Raw genomic sequence first — 16,097 nt, forward strand, 5'->3', positions numbered from 1 at the left:
TAAAGCGAAAAATGATCCTTTTGATGGACTTCCATGTAATGGGACATACCACAAAGTGAAATGTTGTAGGAAAGTAAGAAAATAATGTGTGATTACAGCAAGTGCTACTGACTGAAGTAAACTTTTTTTACTATACTTTCATATATAGTCTATCTAAATGCTTTTACAGGAGTGTTCTTACTTTCCTTGCTGATGAGTGCTGTGGACTCTGTGCTGTGAAAACACGGTGTTCCCAGTTGAGATGCCTCTTGCATCCTGAGCAATGGAGTGTATGCATATCACCATCCAATTATCCGCTTCCCTTTTGCTAGTAAAAAGGTGTTTGTTCCAAAGACCTGTTCTCCTGCTGTCTCTGAGTATTTTTCTTTTAAAAATGTAGTATTCCTGTTAAACTTCAACTTAAACTTGAATATTTTGTGCAGTGCTGCTACTTGGTGAGTGATGAACCTCCTTAAACATTGTGGGTCTTGGGTTCCCCTTTTCCATCCTTTCCTCCAGTCCCTTTTGTTACCCCTCTGCTCTAGGGAGGGTGACACAGTAAATCAATTTTCTTTAAATGAAAAAAAATATTTGTTGCTTCCAGGCAGCTGCTCTTTCAGCTAGACAGAGTTGTATTTGTCCCTACAGAGAAGTCCAATGTTTAATTTGAGATGCTGCGTCAGATACTGCTTGGACAATAGCGAGTCCTGCCTTCAGAGAAAGTCTACTGAATATCACCTTATACTGTTTTTTTGCGGGCTTTTAAGCGTTTCTGGAGGAAGAGCAGCTCCTCTTTGTGACAGAGCGGCGCGCGGCGCTGGGCGCGTGAGGATGCCAGGCTGCCGCGCAGCTGCACCGCGCTCGCCGCACGCCGCTGCCCGTGCCCAAAGCGGGTCCGAGGCGGTGAGTCCTTGGCAGCCGCGGCCCCCAGCTGCTGGCACGCGCTGCATTGAGAGCTGCCCGGGCAGGATGTGATTGAGGCCAACTCTTTTGCTGGACATCTCTCTCCTCTGGGCTTCCTTCCTTCACTGTTTTCTTAATAAAACAGGCAAAATAGCAACTCCTTAGGATTTTAAATGTCAAATGTACTTGATAGTTTCAGGAAGTGCCTTTTTCCATCAACTACAACTAATAAAGCTGGCTGTTACAAGTATGATATCATTAATGCTGTCTGGTAAGTTCAGCAGCCTAAGCAGTTTTATGTGCGGACTGAAAAGAACTGTTTTAACACAGAGGCATTTAAAGCTGAAACTGTTTTGTAGCATCGTGTGTAATACTTTGGTATGTATTGGTTAAAGTGCAAGATCTGTTTGGAGATGTAAATTCCATTTCATCTTTATGCTTAAACAGAAGAGTTTTAAAAGACTGTTATTCAGGCTCATTTTGAACATAAATTGCATTTGGCTCTTTTATTAAAGCTCCCTTTGTACCCTCCCCTCAAAGAGGGGGAAAAAAAAAGGCTGGGGGAAAAGCTTGCTGTGACTTTGAATTTCTTATTTTGAAGTGGGGGAAAAAACATACTTTTCAAGCTCTCATCTACAGAATGGAAGATATTATGAAACCAGTTAAATGCTAATGATAGATTTGGGGATTGGGTCATGTCCTCCAACTAACATCTGAAAACATTCTTTTTGGACACTTAGTCTTGCAAAAGATGCAGTACCTGAGGACTAATAAACTCTGAAAGGATTTTCACTCATATCTATCTCTGGTCTGAAAATCTAATGGTGAAACAACATTCACTGAATCAGCAGAATCCCATGGCCTCCCGGAGACAGGAGATGCCTGAGGCTCCTCTTTGGAGGAACAGTTATATTTTTGAATCAGTTTTCATGCAGCTTGGACCTTCCAACTTGCAGTATTAACTCTTCCCTCAAATCTTTGTGGTTTCAGCTAAACTGGGTCTAAAGCTCTTCCTTAATACTTAGAAAGTGTGTATGACCTGGCTGTCCATGAATCTGAGCATTGAATAGCTCTGGGAGAGATGGGTAAGCACAATGCTGGCAGCTTTTTGGTGGAAGAATGGCACTCGAGCAGGTTCTTAGCCAGAGAGGGGTCACACTGGCGCATCTTACTTAGCCCTACTGTAAGGGAAAGACGTGAATTCTGCATATATAGCACATATGGGTGTAAATCCATTGGTAATGTGTTCCTTTGAAATCAAGACAGACAAATATGAGTAGCAGGTCTTACAAGGGGCATGTAGTGTTTGAATAATAGCTTGTTTACTAGAAGCCTTGGGAAGCCTATGTACTTTTATTTTTTGCAGATGTGGTAGCTGTCAGTTCTACGGTCTTTGCTTTGGAAGCTGGAATCTGCAAAGTTGTGTATCTAGTCAGTAAAATGTTATGCCACAGGTGGAATGAAAATGTTGTGCTTCAAACTATTTTGAAGACATTCCCCAGCAGTTTAGGTTTTTGCAGTTGTCTCAGATTGTTTTGTCTCCAAAATGGTAATAAAACTGATAGGACCCCAGTGGGAAAAATGTTGCCTCTTTTGTATACAGGACCTTAAAATACTGTGGGGAATTGAAGAATCTGTGTTCAGGAGGGCTGCATCAATTCCAGAAGAATTAGATGTAGGAAGAAGGTTGCCTTCCACGTGGCAGTAATGCTGCCTTTCTTGTACTCGGTGTGTGTGTTTTTCCCACTCCTTTTTTTCACTATTCTCTAAACATAAGGTCACGTTGATACTAAATTTAGTTTATCAGCTTCCTCAAGCTGTACTTCTGTACAAATGAGAAAACAGTATAACAAGGGAACAATTTAAAATGCTTTTTTCCATTTTGGATAGGTATGGTACAAGATGCTGACAGATGTGCTCAGAAATAGTCTGGAAATCATAATAAAGGGGTTTACTTTCTCTTCTTCCTTGTCTTGCTTAATAAAATCTTAAGCATTTAAAGTCTTTAGAGTAGTGCTGAAAATGGCTTTTTCTTTGTCCGCCTCCTTAAGCTCGAATTTTGCACTGGAAGATAAGGTTCTATGTAAAGGTTTGGTTGACTCAGCCTGCTGTTTAGAATGCTATAGCTGTCATTTTTAAGTGAATAATTGAAATCCTTATTAATATATCTTAGTTCTTACTAGCTCTGTGTTAACATTAGTGTTTGTCTTCTCACCAATGTTTTCCACGTTCTGTCTTGTAGAGTGTGTGTTTGTGTGGATTTTCCTCATTCATTTTCAAATTTGAAGCCAGCGAGTTTATAGGTGGTGATATGGTCAGGAGTGAAATGCAGTGTGTAACAAGTTGAAGGAAAACGAGACACTCATCATTAATTTGCCGAGAAAACAAAACCTTGGGAATGTCTGTAGATAGACCATGTTTTTTCTTTCCCTCTAACAGTGTATCTGCCAAGGTAGTGTTAGTAAAACAACCGTAACTGTTTTGGGTGGTGTGGGCTAGAGAAGGAGCCTTGCCAAAGGTGCTGTGATGGAGGAGGAGGTCTACCATTGGGTGCAGGTATTATAGAAAAGCAAATGTGAAGTTTGAATTGAAAAGGAGAAATAATCCAATAGGAATCTATACATAGGTTGCATGAGTATGAAGTCTTGTTTTTATTTTTTTCGGTTTGGGGGCTGGTGAAGGAGAAACAGCTGCATGTTTCAAACATAGAGTATAGTATTCTACATGTAAATTTAAATTGTTTTGCATGCTGCTGTATTTTAATGTTTTCCCCCCCCACTTACTCACTAAGACTTTGCTTCTGTTTTTCTCATTAGGATGACAGTTCTGGCAGTCTTGCATCAATATCTGCTCTCAGTCTATTAAACACAGGGGTATGGAATTTAATATTTTTCTAGTTGCATTCAATGCTGTGCATGGACTATATAGCACTCATTAAAAATAGAACATCACATTTTCATAGTAGCATGAATATTTTATGGCACTAACAATCAACTCATTAGATACCATTAGTTTAAAAAAGAAATAACCTTGCACATGAATCTCACTAACAACTTGAAAAGTGAATATTGTTGTTTATTAATATTGGTTGTTCTTGAATATCAGGAGATAGAAAGTAAATTCCTGTCAAGTTCTAGTGCTACCTTTGCTTGCTGTTTCTCCCGTTAAAAGTTGTTAAAATGATGAAATTGATGATAATTTTTAATATCTTGTGTTGGCCTGGAAAATTGATATTCTGGAATCTTTTCTTCCCTGTTACCAAGTCACACAGGCTATTAGCATTGGTGCTTTTAATCACACGATTTGGATATGAAATTGGAAACTTAGCGAAGGCTAACTGTTGAAACTTTCATGTTATATACAGCTATGCTCCCCTTATGCTGTAGCTGGTTCACTTCTGAAAGGGGTATACTTGTTATTTTGAATTTTTTAGGTAATGTCCAACCTTGGTTAAACAGGAATAGAACAACTTTCTTTGTCATCTTGTAGAACTGTTACTCTCCTTTTGTGAAATGAAGGAGATATATGATGCCTGCTGTTGATGTTACATAATCTAGTCACTCTTCTCTCCTGATCTGGGTCAAGAAGCCTGAGACTTCATTTTTTTTGTAAGCGACAAGACATGAAACTCTCACTCCTTGTGAGAAAGCTAGTTGAAAGGAGAAATCAATAACTGAAGGTGGCCGATGTTCCTTAGAAAGCTGAGAGATTGACCTAGAGACAGTCTCCGGACCTGTTTGGGATTTGATATTTAGGACTTGTTCTCTCCTACTGTGTAAAGATTAGTGTTTTCCCCTGCTTATATCAGATATTAAGGAAAAGTTCCTTTCTTCCTTTCTTCCTATATTACGTGTTACTGTTGTGTTTTGGTAGCCATTTACTTTTTGAGGAGACGTGTAGTTTTTGACTTGGGATGCAGCAGCTCTACCCCTGCACAGGTTTGCTCTAGTGCTGGCAGAAGTAGCTGTGGGCAGAGCACAGAGCAGGGGCTCTGTGGCTTCCATAGTGGAGTCCAGCACTGCGGGAGAGGCCTGAAGCAGGCGTGACGGGTCTCGTCAGCGGGCGCCGTCCTTTGGAGGCAGGAAGAAGCCCCTTGGTTGTTGGGTGTTATAAAAACCTCAGGACTTTGGCATCTGTGGTGATAGAGGTTCACAGTAAAGTTGGTAATGAACACTTAAAGGAAGATTGAAGTTCTGTATAGTAAGAGGAGCCACCGTTAATTCCCCATTTTGCTTAATGGTGCTCAGGACAGCAGTGTGTGCATCACTGGAATTGTCTGTGACCTCTTGACTCTGAGTGTGAGAAAATGGTCTGTTTTGAAACGAATGATTACAAATAAAAGCTATTGGTTTAAGCTGAGTTTAGTTTCTTTCCTGTATTTGGGTGTGTAGTGGACCTTCCTCTGCTCACTCTTGAAACTGACCTCGCTTAGCAGACAGGCCAATACTCAGGTATTCTTCAGTGGGTCTTGCAGTCTGCAGCCCAAGCTGCCTGCTGTTTTATCTGCTGGGGTGTTCCCTGCAACTTCAGCTGTTGTCGTGTGCCCTAAATGGAATTTCCTATTAAGGAAGAATATTACCTTACCTCTTGTGAAATTAAATTCTGTGTCAGCTTAGGTTTTCGTCCAGTGTTGAGAATTGATTCTACATCAAAGGCGCACAGTAAGGTTATTGGAATCCCTGAGTGCAGTAACACAAATGCTTGAGGAGAGGCACCAGGCATTGATGTGTATTTTAGAACCCAAACTAGTGGATTCTTTGCATACTTGATGGGCTTCAAATAACTTTGAGAAAACAGATTTCTTGGACAAGAATCATCTCCTGTAGGTAGGCTGTGATGCAATACATGGCATCTTGGGGAAAATACACAGCCAGGCTGTTTCTGAATTTGAAGTTGTTTTGGTCTTTTCTTTGACTCTCTCCAGTGTTGCTTATAGGCTTCACTCTCTCCCTGCATCTGTGCTTTATTGTTTCTTTGGGAGGCCGAAAGAGGTGAGGAGGAAACTGCCTGTGATGTGTGTGATTTCCAGAAATGCCATTCACTCACTCACAGTTCAGTCTTTCATAGAAACTCCTACGAAGAACTTTTCTTCATTGCTTTGGAAGTGGTAGATTAGTTCTTACCATACATGATAGCCAGAGGCATTGATGCCATGCAGATGTATTGCTTATAGTAATAAAGTGAGTGGCTCAATTCTGCCATCTGCATATTGGTGCCTTTTTTTTACGTGCAGATTGGGTGGTAGGCACGTTGAAAAGACTGGGTGCCACCTGCACATTCTCCTCTTTGCTGAATGAGGTTGATTTGTGACTTCTGTTGCAAAGTGCCCAAAAAGTGTCAATCACCCCAAGGCTTTAAATATGTGTATTCACTTAGTGGATTTAGGGCTTTTGGATTTTTATGCTGCTGTGAATTGCAACAAAACTCCATATTGTGTTAAATGATACTGGATGTGTTTTATTTTCAAAGATAACTTGGATAAATTGTCATTCAGGAGAGGAATATGTGCTAGGAGATGTGCATGGCCTATTGTTCTTGGCCAGGACGCTTAAATACAGCTTAGCTCTGTGTATTTCTGAACAGCTGACCAACTTCCAAATCATTGTGTTTGTGAAGTTTGTATGTGTGGCTGTGTATAAGTGTTGATAGCACGTGTCACCACTGCTCTTGCCCATAGTCTTTACAAGGTACACGCTTGTGCTTTCCTTGCAGATAGGCTCTGGCTTTCAGTTGATAAAAGAAATCTCATTTCTTCCCTGTTTTGCTTAAGAATAAGGACAGAGGTGTTGGAACATTGGAAGTACGTTACTGAAGTACCTTGAATTTGCTCTCTTAAAGATGACTTACCAACTGTTAAGATGTTTTGTTTGAATTCCAGTATGTGAAAGAAAATTACGGGAAAGTAGTACTTAGTCACTTAGTCTTCATGTGTAAAGACAGTAATTAACCCCCAAGTGAATTTAGATTGCAAATAAGTTGAATATATTCTCACAGATAACCTATTAAAAGTTGCTAAACTTCAAGAATGCATTTTCCAGGAACTTGTCAGTAGACGGAGGCTAAAAAAGAGAACACTTAATAACTGAGGTTTTCATCTGGCTCTGTCCAGCTTTTTCCCTAAAGATACTCTCATATTTCTGCTTTATTGAGCTGCTCAGTGGAAAAAGGAATGGTATTTCTTCCACAGTATTGTCTCTGTATTAAGAGCGCTTAAGTGTTCCTTTCTAAATAGACTGCATGTGAGAAACAAATGAGGCCAAGAGATTGGTAGTAATAAATGTGTATGTGTGCAGGCACTGAGTACAGGGTAGATAGTCTAGATGAGGGCTTGATGGCCTTGTTAAAAGGGTCAAGCATGAACACATGAAAAAGCGTGATTAGTGCACCCTCCCACCATCACTTTGCTGGTAATTAGTCAAATATAATTGCTCACTAATTAATATTGGAAGTATACTGATGCAGGTTTTATAAAGTGAGTTGAGTGCTCAGTACTGATGCTGAACTGGAATAGATAAAAGGTTAAACCAATGCATGAAGCTGCTTTCTCATTCATCTTCACTTAGTCCTGCAAAGCTGTACTGTCTTGCTATAAGTAACTTCATCTTGAAATGTTAGTTCCGTGCTGTCCTAAATGAATTCTTTAGCACTTATTGAATACTTTTTAATTATATATGTTCACTAACCAGAAGGGAAGCTGAAAGTTTGTGTAATTTCTGTCACTCTCGTTTAGGAATATGAAGCGCGGACAGGAAGAATGTGTAAACCTCCACCTCCATCAACAAGACGTAAAAACATTGAATTTGAACCACTTTCAACTACTGCTCTGATTCTGGAGGATCGACCAGCGTAAGTATAATTCTACTGTGGAGTAGGAGAGGACAATTAATTGTTAGATTATGCTTATGATGAGCTAATCTTCAGGTTTCTTCTTCAAAAATACCATTTGATTATTCTATCCAAAGTGATAGTCTAAACAAATACCTCCACAAGGGTCTACAGCTGCTTAGTCTAAATAATAAAAATCTTTATTGGGGCCCAACCTTTGACAATGTCATAGGCACCATAATTAGGAACATTTTTGAAGACTTTTTTTGGGTTTCTTTTCTGTGCTTTCCCTGCCACCTGAGTGTGCACTTCCCTCTCTTTCCCCAGTTCTGAAAACTTTAATTTCCTAGACCAGTAGGGAAGTCCCAAGACTAACAGTTGTTCCGTAAGCAGAGTTGGAGAGTGCTCTGCCAGAAGAGACTTTTTAAGTATTAGGTAAGTAGCAGCAAGGAGTGGGTGGAACTGTTTTTAAAACACCAAAAATACAAAATAAATAGTCAGCATTTGTGATCAGAAGGTATCTGACAACTACAGTTAAATCATCTGTGGGATCCAAGATAATGAGTTCAGTGAAACTGTTTTCTCTCTCCGTCCATTTATATCTCTTTGGTTTCTTAAAAGCGTGCATGCAACATGCTGCTAAGCACAAACTGAAGCAACATAATAGTTTCTTTTTTTTTGTTTTAAATTATTGCATTGTGAGGATGACTCAACCCTGGAGCTGGTTGCTCAGGGAGGCTGTGGAGTCTGTCCCTGGAGTTGCTCAAAACTTGCCTGTAAAAGGGTTTAGGTAATCTGTTCGAGCTGACCCTGTGCAAACAGTGGATTAGGACTAGATAATCTCCAGAGCTCTCTTCCTGCTCCAGATATTCTGCAATTCTGTATTTTTTGGTCTGTATTTTCAGCACTCTTGCCTTCAGTTATTTGAAGGAAAGAGACGATCCTTCTGATGAGGAACACATGCTTATGTGGAAAGCAAGTAGAGCCAAGGCTTTTGGATTGCACCTTGAGAAAGTTTGTGATTACATTATTAAGCATTTGCTCCAATGAATTTCAATGACAACATGGAAAGCAGAATATATAGCATTAGAACATTCCTTAGAGATTCTCTCTAGCTTCTTCAGTGCTAAAATAGGAACATATCGAAGGGAGGGAGATACAGACTGCTCTAAGACTTTATAAATGTGGTGTTTCTCTTACTGTCTTACTGTGGTTGCCAGTAAGGTATGAAGTTAGCTGCCTTACTGATATCCTATTCTTTCAAATCTTCCCAGTTTTAAAAATCAAATTTTCCAGAAATAGGCTTTTAAATAATGTGACACTTCCATTTATTGCAAATCTGTGTACCATCCCAAGTGCTTAATGTGTTGCTGTATCTTGTACTTTTCTCCTGCTTTAGAGAGAAGCCATAAGAGAACAAATAAACTGAAACAATAAATATCTGCTAGTCCTATTGAGAAAAAGAAGGGCAGTTTCCTATTACTGTTACAGAAATAGTTGTAATGTGATGTCTCCAGAACTCACCTTGGAGAGAAATAAGTTATAACCTATTTTGAAATGGTTCAGAATATCGTTTGTGTATTGAATTCAGGAACAAATTGTTTTCAGAAATCTTCCTGCCAAATCTGTGGAGGAGGCTTTACGCCACAGACAAGAATATGATGAAATGGTGGCAGAAGCAAAAAAACGAGGTATGTTAACTACCAAAAATCACTGTAGTAACTTCTTGAAAGTAATTTATGGCTCATATCCTAGCCTTTATATTAAGGGCTACCTTGTTTGATATTTACAGCTCTCAGGTGCGTGATGCACAGTTTTAAACCAGAAGTCCATCCTTGGATTGTTTCTTTGCTCTATGACTATAACTAGATTCAGAAGTCAGTTTAACTAGTTTAACTTATTATATACTTTTTTTAAATGGAAACTTTGTTTTGTTTTTGTCTTTAAAAAAATGTATAATGTGATCAGCTGGAAACATACAAAATGCTCAGACTTTTCTCTTAGTGGCCTTGTTGCAGCTGCTGCTAAAAGTATTGTGAATTTGACTGCTTAAAGATTCTTCCAGGAAATTGTAATAAATTTCACTATGAAGGCAGTGGGTTATTTTTTTTCTGACCATCTGTACATATGTGAACTTCCCTACTTCCACTAGTTCTGTTCTTTAATTAAACACAGCTGTAGCGTTTTATGCTGTGTCTCATTCTATGAATAGTTTGTTAAAATGTGACTTTTAAGGACTTCTGTAGGGATCTGTTTCCCTTCTAGTATGCAGGGAATAATCTATTTTAACAATATGTGCTCACTCTAAGGTTCAGTTTCTGATGAACTGATCTATTGGTAGCTGAAAGTGCTGATCTTATTGTAGTATTTAAAGCTCCAAATTTTTAAGATAGCAGAACACATTACTTGAATGCTTTTATTTGAAGCTTTCTATCTTTCTCTTATAAGGAGGATTAAATTGAATAATAAGAGCAGTACCCTGCCATTATGTAGAATGGTACAAAGTGCATGTGTACTATTAGGATTTTTCATATTTTTGAAGAGTGGACTAACTCAGCATTTTCTTACCAAATAGGTCTCCTCACGGCAGACTAACTCTATTTAAGAGTTGAAGCAAAATACACACTGGCATATCTGGCATAGAGATAGCTTAGTTACAGTGGACATGGAGCCTGGTATTGCTCTTCCTCTCCCCTGCCCCTAATACCTTTTCAAAGTAGGGCATGTAATAATCAATGTTTTCTACTTTTTAAAAAATTTTTGTCTGGTTTTCTGCAGAATTGGTTTGATATTTGCCTGTAGTTGGTGAAAACAACTCACACAGTTGTAACTTAACTTTGAACTTTCAGATGATAATTTATTAGATAATTCAACACCTAAATACACTAACACTGGATTTTTAATGTGTTGCATTCAACAGAAATTAAAGAAGCACATAAAAGGAAAAAAATAATGAGAGAGCGTTTCAAGCAAGAAGAGAATATCGCTAGTGCTATGGTGATTTGGGTTAATGAAATACTACCTAACTGGGAAGGCATGTAAGTGAAGTTCTGTTGTGTAAATGAAATACGTATGGCTTGTATTTCTCCATTGCAATCAGAGAAACCACATACCTTGCTTGCTTTTTTCATTCTCTTCTGTGAGGAAGTCTGTTGCCATGTTATAGTACATTAAAGCAACATGAAATTTGTTTTCTGATCTTTTATTACTGTTGTTTTAGATGCTGTGTGTGGGCAAGTGGCAGGTCCCCCTCTCCCAGGGGATTTTGGCATAATCAGAAATTCCTGAATTTTGATATGGAAAAAAAAGTTATCTTGCTTTTAAGTTGCTTAATGTATTCAGAAAATGAGATTTGGATTGTTTTTAGTTTGTTTCTATTTTGCTTTTTTTCTGTATCCTAGGCGTGCTACCCGAAGAGTTCGAGAGCTGTGGTGGCAGGGGTTACCTCCAAGTGTACGTGGCAAGGTCTGGAGTCTAGCAGTTGGGAACGAATTGAATATCACTCCTGGTATGCTTTATCAGATAATATTTTAATGCAAAATTCAAGTGGTCGTTTTCAGGGAAAAAAAAAAAGGATGAAAGGATAGACATGTTTTTTAAATAACTGTATTTTACAACCAGAGAATCAAGAGTTTGAGATGTCGGATTTTTGTCTTATTTTTTGTTTTGTATGGAGGATCAAAGAGATGTTTTTTAACAGTGAAATAGACTGAACTTGTAAAGTTATGGAAATAGGGTTCAAAATCTACTTATAAACCATTTTCTTTTTATTAGAGTTTAAATGTGGTTCCCAAGTAAAGCTTTGATTAAAATTGAGATTTTTTGACTGTGATTTGGAAGGGGAGGGGTTACTCTAATATTTTATAACTAATGACTGTGATGAGCTAGAAGTGCTTCTAACCTATTCAGAAAAGACTATAAATGCAAATGAATTTAGATATGATTGTCAAGATTTAATTCTTTATTTTCCTCTTGTGATTTGAGTTTTCACCCCAGAAAAAAGTAATATAATGCACAATACAAAAAAAAATTGTATGTTATTCCACTTGTTAGTGGTAACAGTATAATAGATTTCTGTCCAACTGCAAGATGAAACCAAGTTAATAGTAACCAAGTCAAACGTACTACTTCATGTGCTTGTATTTCTGAGGGCCGCTTCTGTTACTTACCTTTTCCTGTGTGTTTTTTGCAGAACTCTATGAAATCTTCTTATCTAGGGCTAAGGAACGATGGAAAAGCTTCAGTGAGACAAGTTCAGAGAATGACACAGAAGGTAAGGCCTTCTGAATCCTAGATGTTTTCCTGTTATCCTGCTCTTACTGGTTTTTACAACTCCACAAAATCAGCTGTAATGCAGTGATAGGAATATTTGTTCAAAGTCACGTAGGTGATTTCCTCCTTATAACAAATCAGTGAGTGAGAAGCTCAACACGATTGTCTGCATGCATTGCATGTATGTATTGATTTTCAAGTGAGTATTTTTCTTCTGAAATCCTGAAATTCCAGCCTTATGTTGTCTTGAAAATTAGATAGTGAAAGATAGATTAGATAAAAAGCAAAGGAACGACCAAAACTACTTGAAATGAGCTGCCAGATCAGCCAGATGAAGAATGAAGAGCCCAAAATATGTAGAAAAATAAACTGTAGTTGCTTAGCCCTGCTTAGATGATTTTTTGTATTGGCGTAAAGATCACTTTCTCTAGAAATATTCCTTCCACAGTGTTGGGAAAGGAAAAGTTATTTTTAATTTTTTGTTTGTGGAACTGAAAAGTGAGGAGCATGAGACTCATCACACACTTTGAATCCCTGGCTCCCTTTCCACCTAAATTCATTAAGTAGAAGTTTACTACACTTAATTCTATGCCTAATGTGGAAGTACATGTATGATGGAGTTTTATCACTGGCATATTGTCCCCTGTGGGTGTTCTTTCAGTTAAAAATAGCATCAGTAATGTGTTTTAAAGTGGATTGTCACCACTACTAACTTTTTGTGCTGTTAATGCTTTTGTTTGATTGTTTTCTTATGGTACTGTCTTATGTGATGCTGTCAGTACCAGCTGCCAAGAACTAACTGTTTCTTGAGTTGGTCTCTTTTGAGGAAAAAAAATTATCATTGTAATGCAAGAAGTACTTTTACTTGCTTTTCCTTAGAGTCAGCCCTGATTTACTGTCTGCTTTGACAGTAAATTATTTGAGTCTTTCTTAGGCTGCGTCTGTGACTCATGAAACTCATCTGAGATACATTGTAAAAACCTGCATGTATATGACTCTGCTTAGCCTTGGAAAATACATTTGGAATGTTCCTTAGTTTGTGTGTACAGTGGAGAAGGGTGATGGTTTTTCTCCTTTTTGTGTGTGTGGGGAGTGGACAGTGGGGGAAGGTTAAGGAATTTGGTGATTTCAGAAAGGTGATGGTAGCTCTGAATGAGAATGAATGGGCAGAAGCAATGTGTTAGTTGTCAGATATGTTAGGAAATAAAAATAAGGGAAATCTCCAACCAATGGGTTTTGAGTAAAGAGTAAGTCAATCAGCTGTTTTAATTAGGAGTCTTTGTCAGCGAAGTCTGAAAAATCAATTGCTTCTGCCTTCTTTAGCATGTTTGAGTAGATCTGAGTTTATTTTTCTCTTAGGCTATCTTTAATACTTTTGTTTAGCAGATAAAGATTAGGTTTTTATGCCTTGGAATGAGGATTTTGGTTAGTCAAAAGATATTCTCTGCTACACCTGCTCTGAAAACCTGCAGTGGCTGTTCCCATTCACTGAACTAAGTTTCTTGCACAAATCCAAAGTTGAACTCTGCATTGTAGCTTTCCATCTTCCTTGAGCCTCATTGTGATGAAATGAATGCTGCCAAAATGAACTTGATTCTGATTATATCAGACTCTTTGTAAGAAAGATGGGGCATTAAGCAGCAGTTCTTGAACTTTTAATTTTAAATTGTGTACTTTTTTTCTCTATATAATTTGTCTTTTTCTCCAACAAACTTTCCTACTATGGTCTATGGTAGTCCCAGCTCCTCCTCATTCCTCCTGTGACTCTCTTCTAGCTTTAGGAGGGCTGTTCAAAATGCTGCTCTCCAGACTTCGGTGAAGCTGGCCCTGCTGAGCCTGTTCATCAAATCCTGTAACCTTTCAGTTCCCAGATTGCTCTTGATTCCTCTAGTTTAAGCATGTGGAGTGCTTAGGACATAAAGTCTTTGCTCCAAAGTCCTGTAGCTGTATGGGCCTGTGTAGAGTGTTCTACAGATATTAAGGGTAGCCTGCTCTAGGTCTGAATGATGTGATGATGTATGACTTGAAGAGAAAGAGTGGATGGCGGTTCCACTAATGGATCAGTTGAATCAGTTAACAAGTGGATCAGTTAGTTACTGATTAATCCCTCATTTTGTGCAGTGAGTGATGTCCACTCATATCAGTATCAGAAATCAGTAGGCAGTATTTAATGTAGCTTTTAACTACAGCAGTTGGAAGTACATTCCAGAAGAACAACTTAAGTAACTTTTTAACTTAAGTCTGCTGTAGGCATACAGAAACTATCCTGAAGTCTGTGGGATTACCTATCAGTGGTGTTTCTGCTTGCAGATGCAGGTGCATCTGTTGCTGATCGTGAGGCCAGCCTGGAGCTAATTAAGTTGGACATATCACGCACATTTCCATCCCTGTATATTTTCCAGAAGGTGAGAATTTCATGACTTGAGTTATGACAACTTTAAACTTCTGAATCATTAAACAGGCAGATGTGACTGGCTATATGCCAAATACTTTTAGAAGCAGCTTGTTAAACTGAATGACTAAAATTAGTTTCCACATACAAGAAATGGCTGTTTGTTTTTGATGCTTATTACGATAAAGTTGTCTTGCTTTTTGAGAGTTGTAAATATGAGGGACTGTTTTTTTCTTCTGGAAAAAATGTATGCAGTTCCTATTAATGTTTATGAAGTTACTTATTAAATATCAGAATATTATTACTACTTTTGCAGAAGTCTTAATATATGTGAGTTCCTAAAATGGAATGTGCCCTAGAACACATGTGCACATGCATGTTTAACACCTTAGCAGCATAGAAGGTAATGCTTACAGTAAAAAGGTGTTTTTCAGGATGTGAACAGAGCAATAGTACACTGTCACTTCTGCATTTTTAAATGGTTTGTTACCTAGCAAAATTTATATAGCAGTTTTCAAAAGGTTTTTTTCCCTCCTCCTGCATTAGGGTGGTCCCTATCATGACCTCCTGCATAGTGTTTTAGGAGCATATACATGTTACAGACCGGATGTGGGATATGTAAGTATTTGTGATAAAATATCTGTAACACAGCATGGCTGCTTAAATGCCATATTTCAGAGTATACTATAGAACTAGGTTCTGAAAACTTGATGCTGCTAGTAGTTCAGAGAATGTTAACTTCAGCACTAGTCATTGTCTAGTAGTTGCAATGATGGTAGCTCTTAAATATAGCTAACTGTAAACTTGCAGAGTTTTAATATTGAGATTACTTTCTGGCTTGCTCTGGAAAATTTTTTGGACTAATGTGTTCATAAGGCCTTGTGGATTCAGATTAACTGTAGAAGAAACTGCCAGCAAACTTCAGTAAGCTCTTGCCCTGGTCTAGCCAAGTGTTGCTCCCACTGCTGCTAACCCCTTAGCAACTCGGTTGCACTTGCTTCGCATCTTAGAATCCGGACACACTCTGTGTTGGATATTGTTTTGATATGAAAGGTTAATCAGCTCATCAGAGTTCAGTGGAGATAAGACTGTTTACAGCAAAACCTAAATGTGTAAAAATTCAACTTTTCAATGGTGTCAGCTGACAGGAGCAATTAAATAACAACCAGATGCTGGCTTTTTTTGTTCCTTGTGAAGCTAGGAATACCTTTCAGAAGCTTTTGAATCACTTCTAGACTAAAGTATTTGCTTTTGAAGAGTTTTAAAAGATTGATCTCTAAGACAAAGCATTAAATACCCCAGAGTGTTTCATTTCCAAGTCAGACATGTTTAGGACTCTGCATCTTATCTAGTTGGCTTTTCATTTTTAAATGTTTTATTCATTCTGAATTTGCTCATCTGTGACCTCATTTTTGGAGTCATTCCCATACTCTTTCAGTGAGATTACAAACTCTGGAGGTTATGAGACTGCTTGTTCCCAGGGTGGAGTTTTAAGAGGCAAATAAGTGTTTTTTTTGTTTGTTTGTTTATGAGTAGCCCTTTTCTTTTTCAGCTAGCCTGTATATTTCTGATTTTACATTTTTTTAGCTTGATGTTAAAGATAATGTATTAGTATTTCTGCACCCCTTCATCCCACAAAAATACTAAGCTGATGGCTTGTTTTTGGTACACGCTACTACTTTCTTGTTGAAGTATTGTGTACATTCTTTTAGTGAGGAGCTGACAG

General features: G+C 38.2%; 1 protein-coding gene across 2 annotated transcripts in view; it reads left to right on the top strand.

Annotated features, from left to right (window-relative positions):
* The window catches only part of TBC1D12 (TBC1 domain family member 12), a 37,509-nt gene that overhangs the window by 16,392 nt on the left and 5,020 nt on the right, over positions 1-16,097 (top strand). The window contains exons 4-11 of one of the 2 annotated variants that reach the window (XM_026051241.1): positions 3,699-3,755; positions 7,613-7,728; positions 9,316-9,398; positions 10,628-10,745; positions 11,109-11,215; positions 11,900-11,980; positions 14,290-14,384; positions 14,918-14,989. In XM_026051241.1, the coding sequence (XP_025907026.1) occupies positions 3,699-3,755; positions 7,613-7,728; positions 9,316-9,398; positions 10,628-10,745; positions 11,109-11,215; positions 11,900-11,980; positions 14,290-14,384; positions 14,918-14,989 (729 nt within the window). The remainder of the gene's footprint in view (positions 1-3,698; positions 3,756-7,612; positions 7,729-9,315; positions 9,399-10,627; positions 10,746-11,108; positions 11,216-11,899; positions 11,981-14,289; positions 14,385-14,917; positions 14,990-16,097) is intronic. The other variant, XM_026051248.1, reaches the window with a different exon arrangement.

Source organism: Nothoprocta perdicaria, unplaced genomic scaffold (assembly GCF_003342845.1).
Source record: "Nothoprocta perdicaria isolate Ctin4 unplaced genomic scaffold, notPer1 scaffold_111, whole genome shotgun sequence".
NCBI lineage: Eukaryota > Metazoa > Chordata > Aves > Tinamiformes > Tinamidae > Nothoprocta > Nothoprocta perdicaria.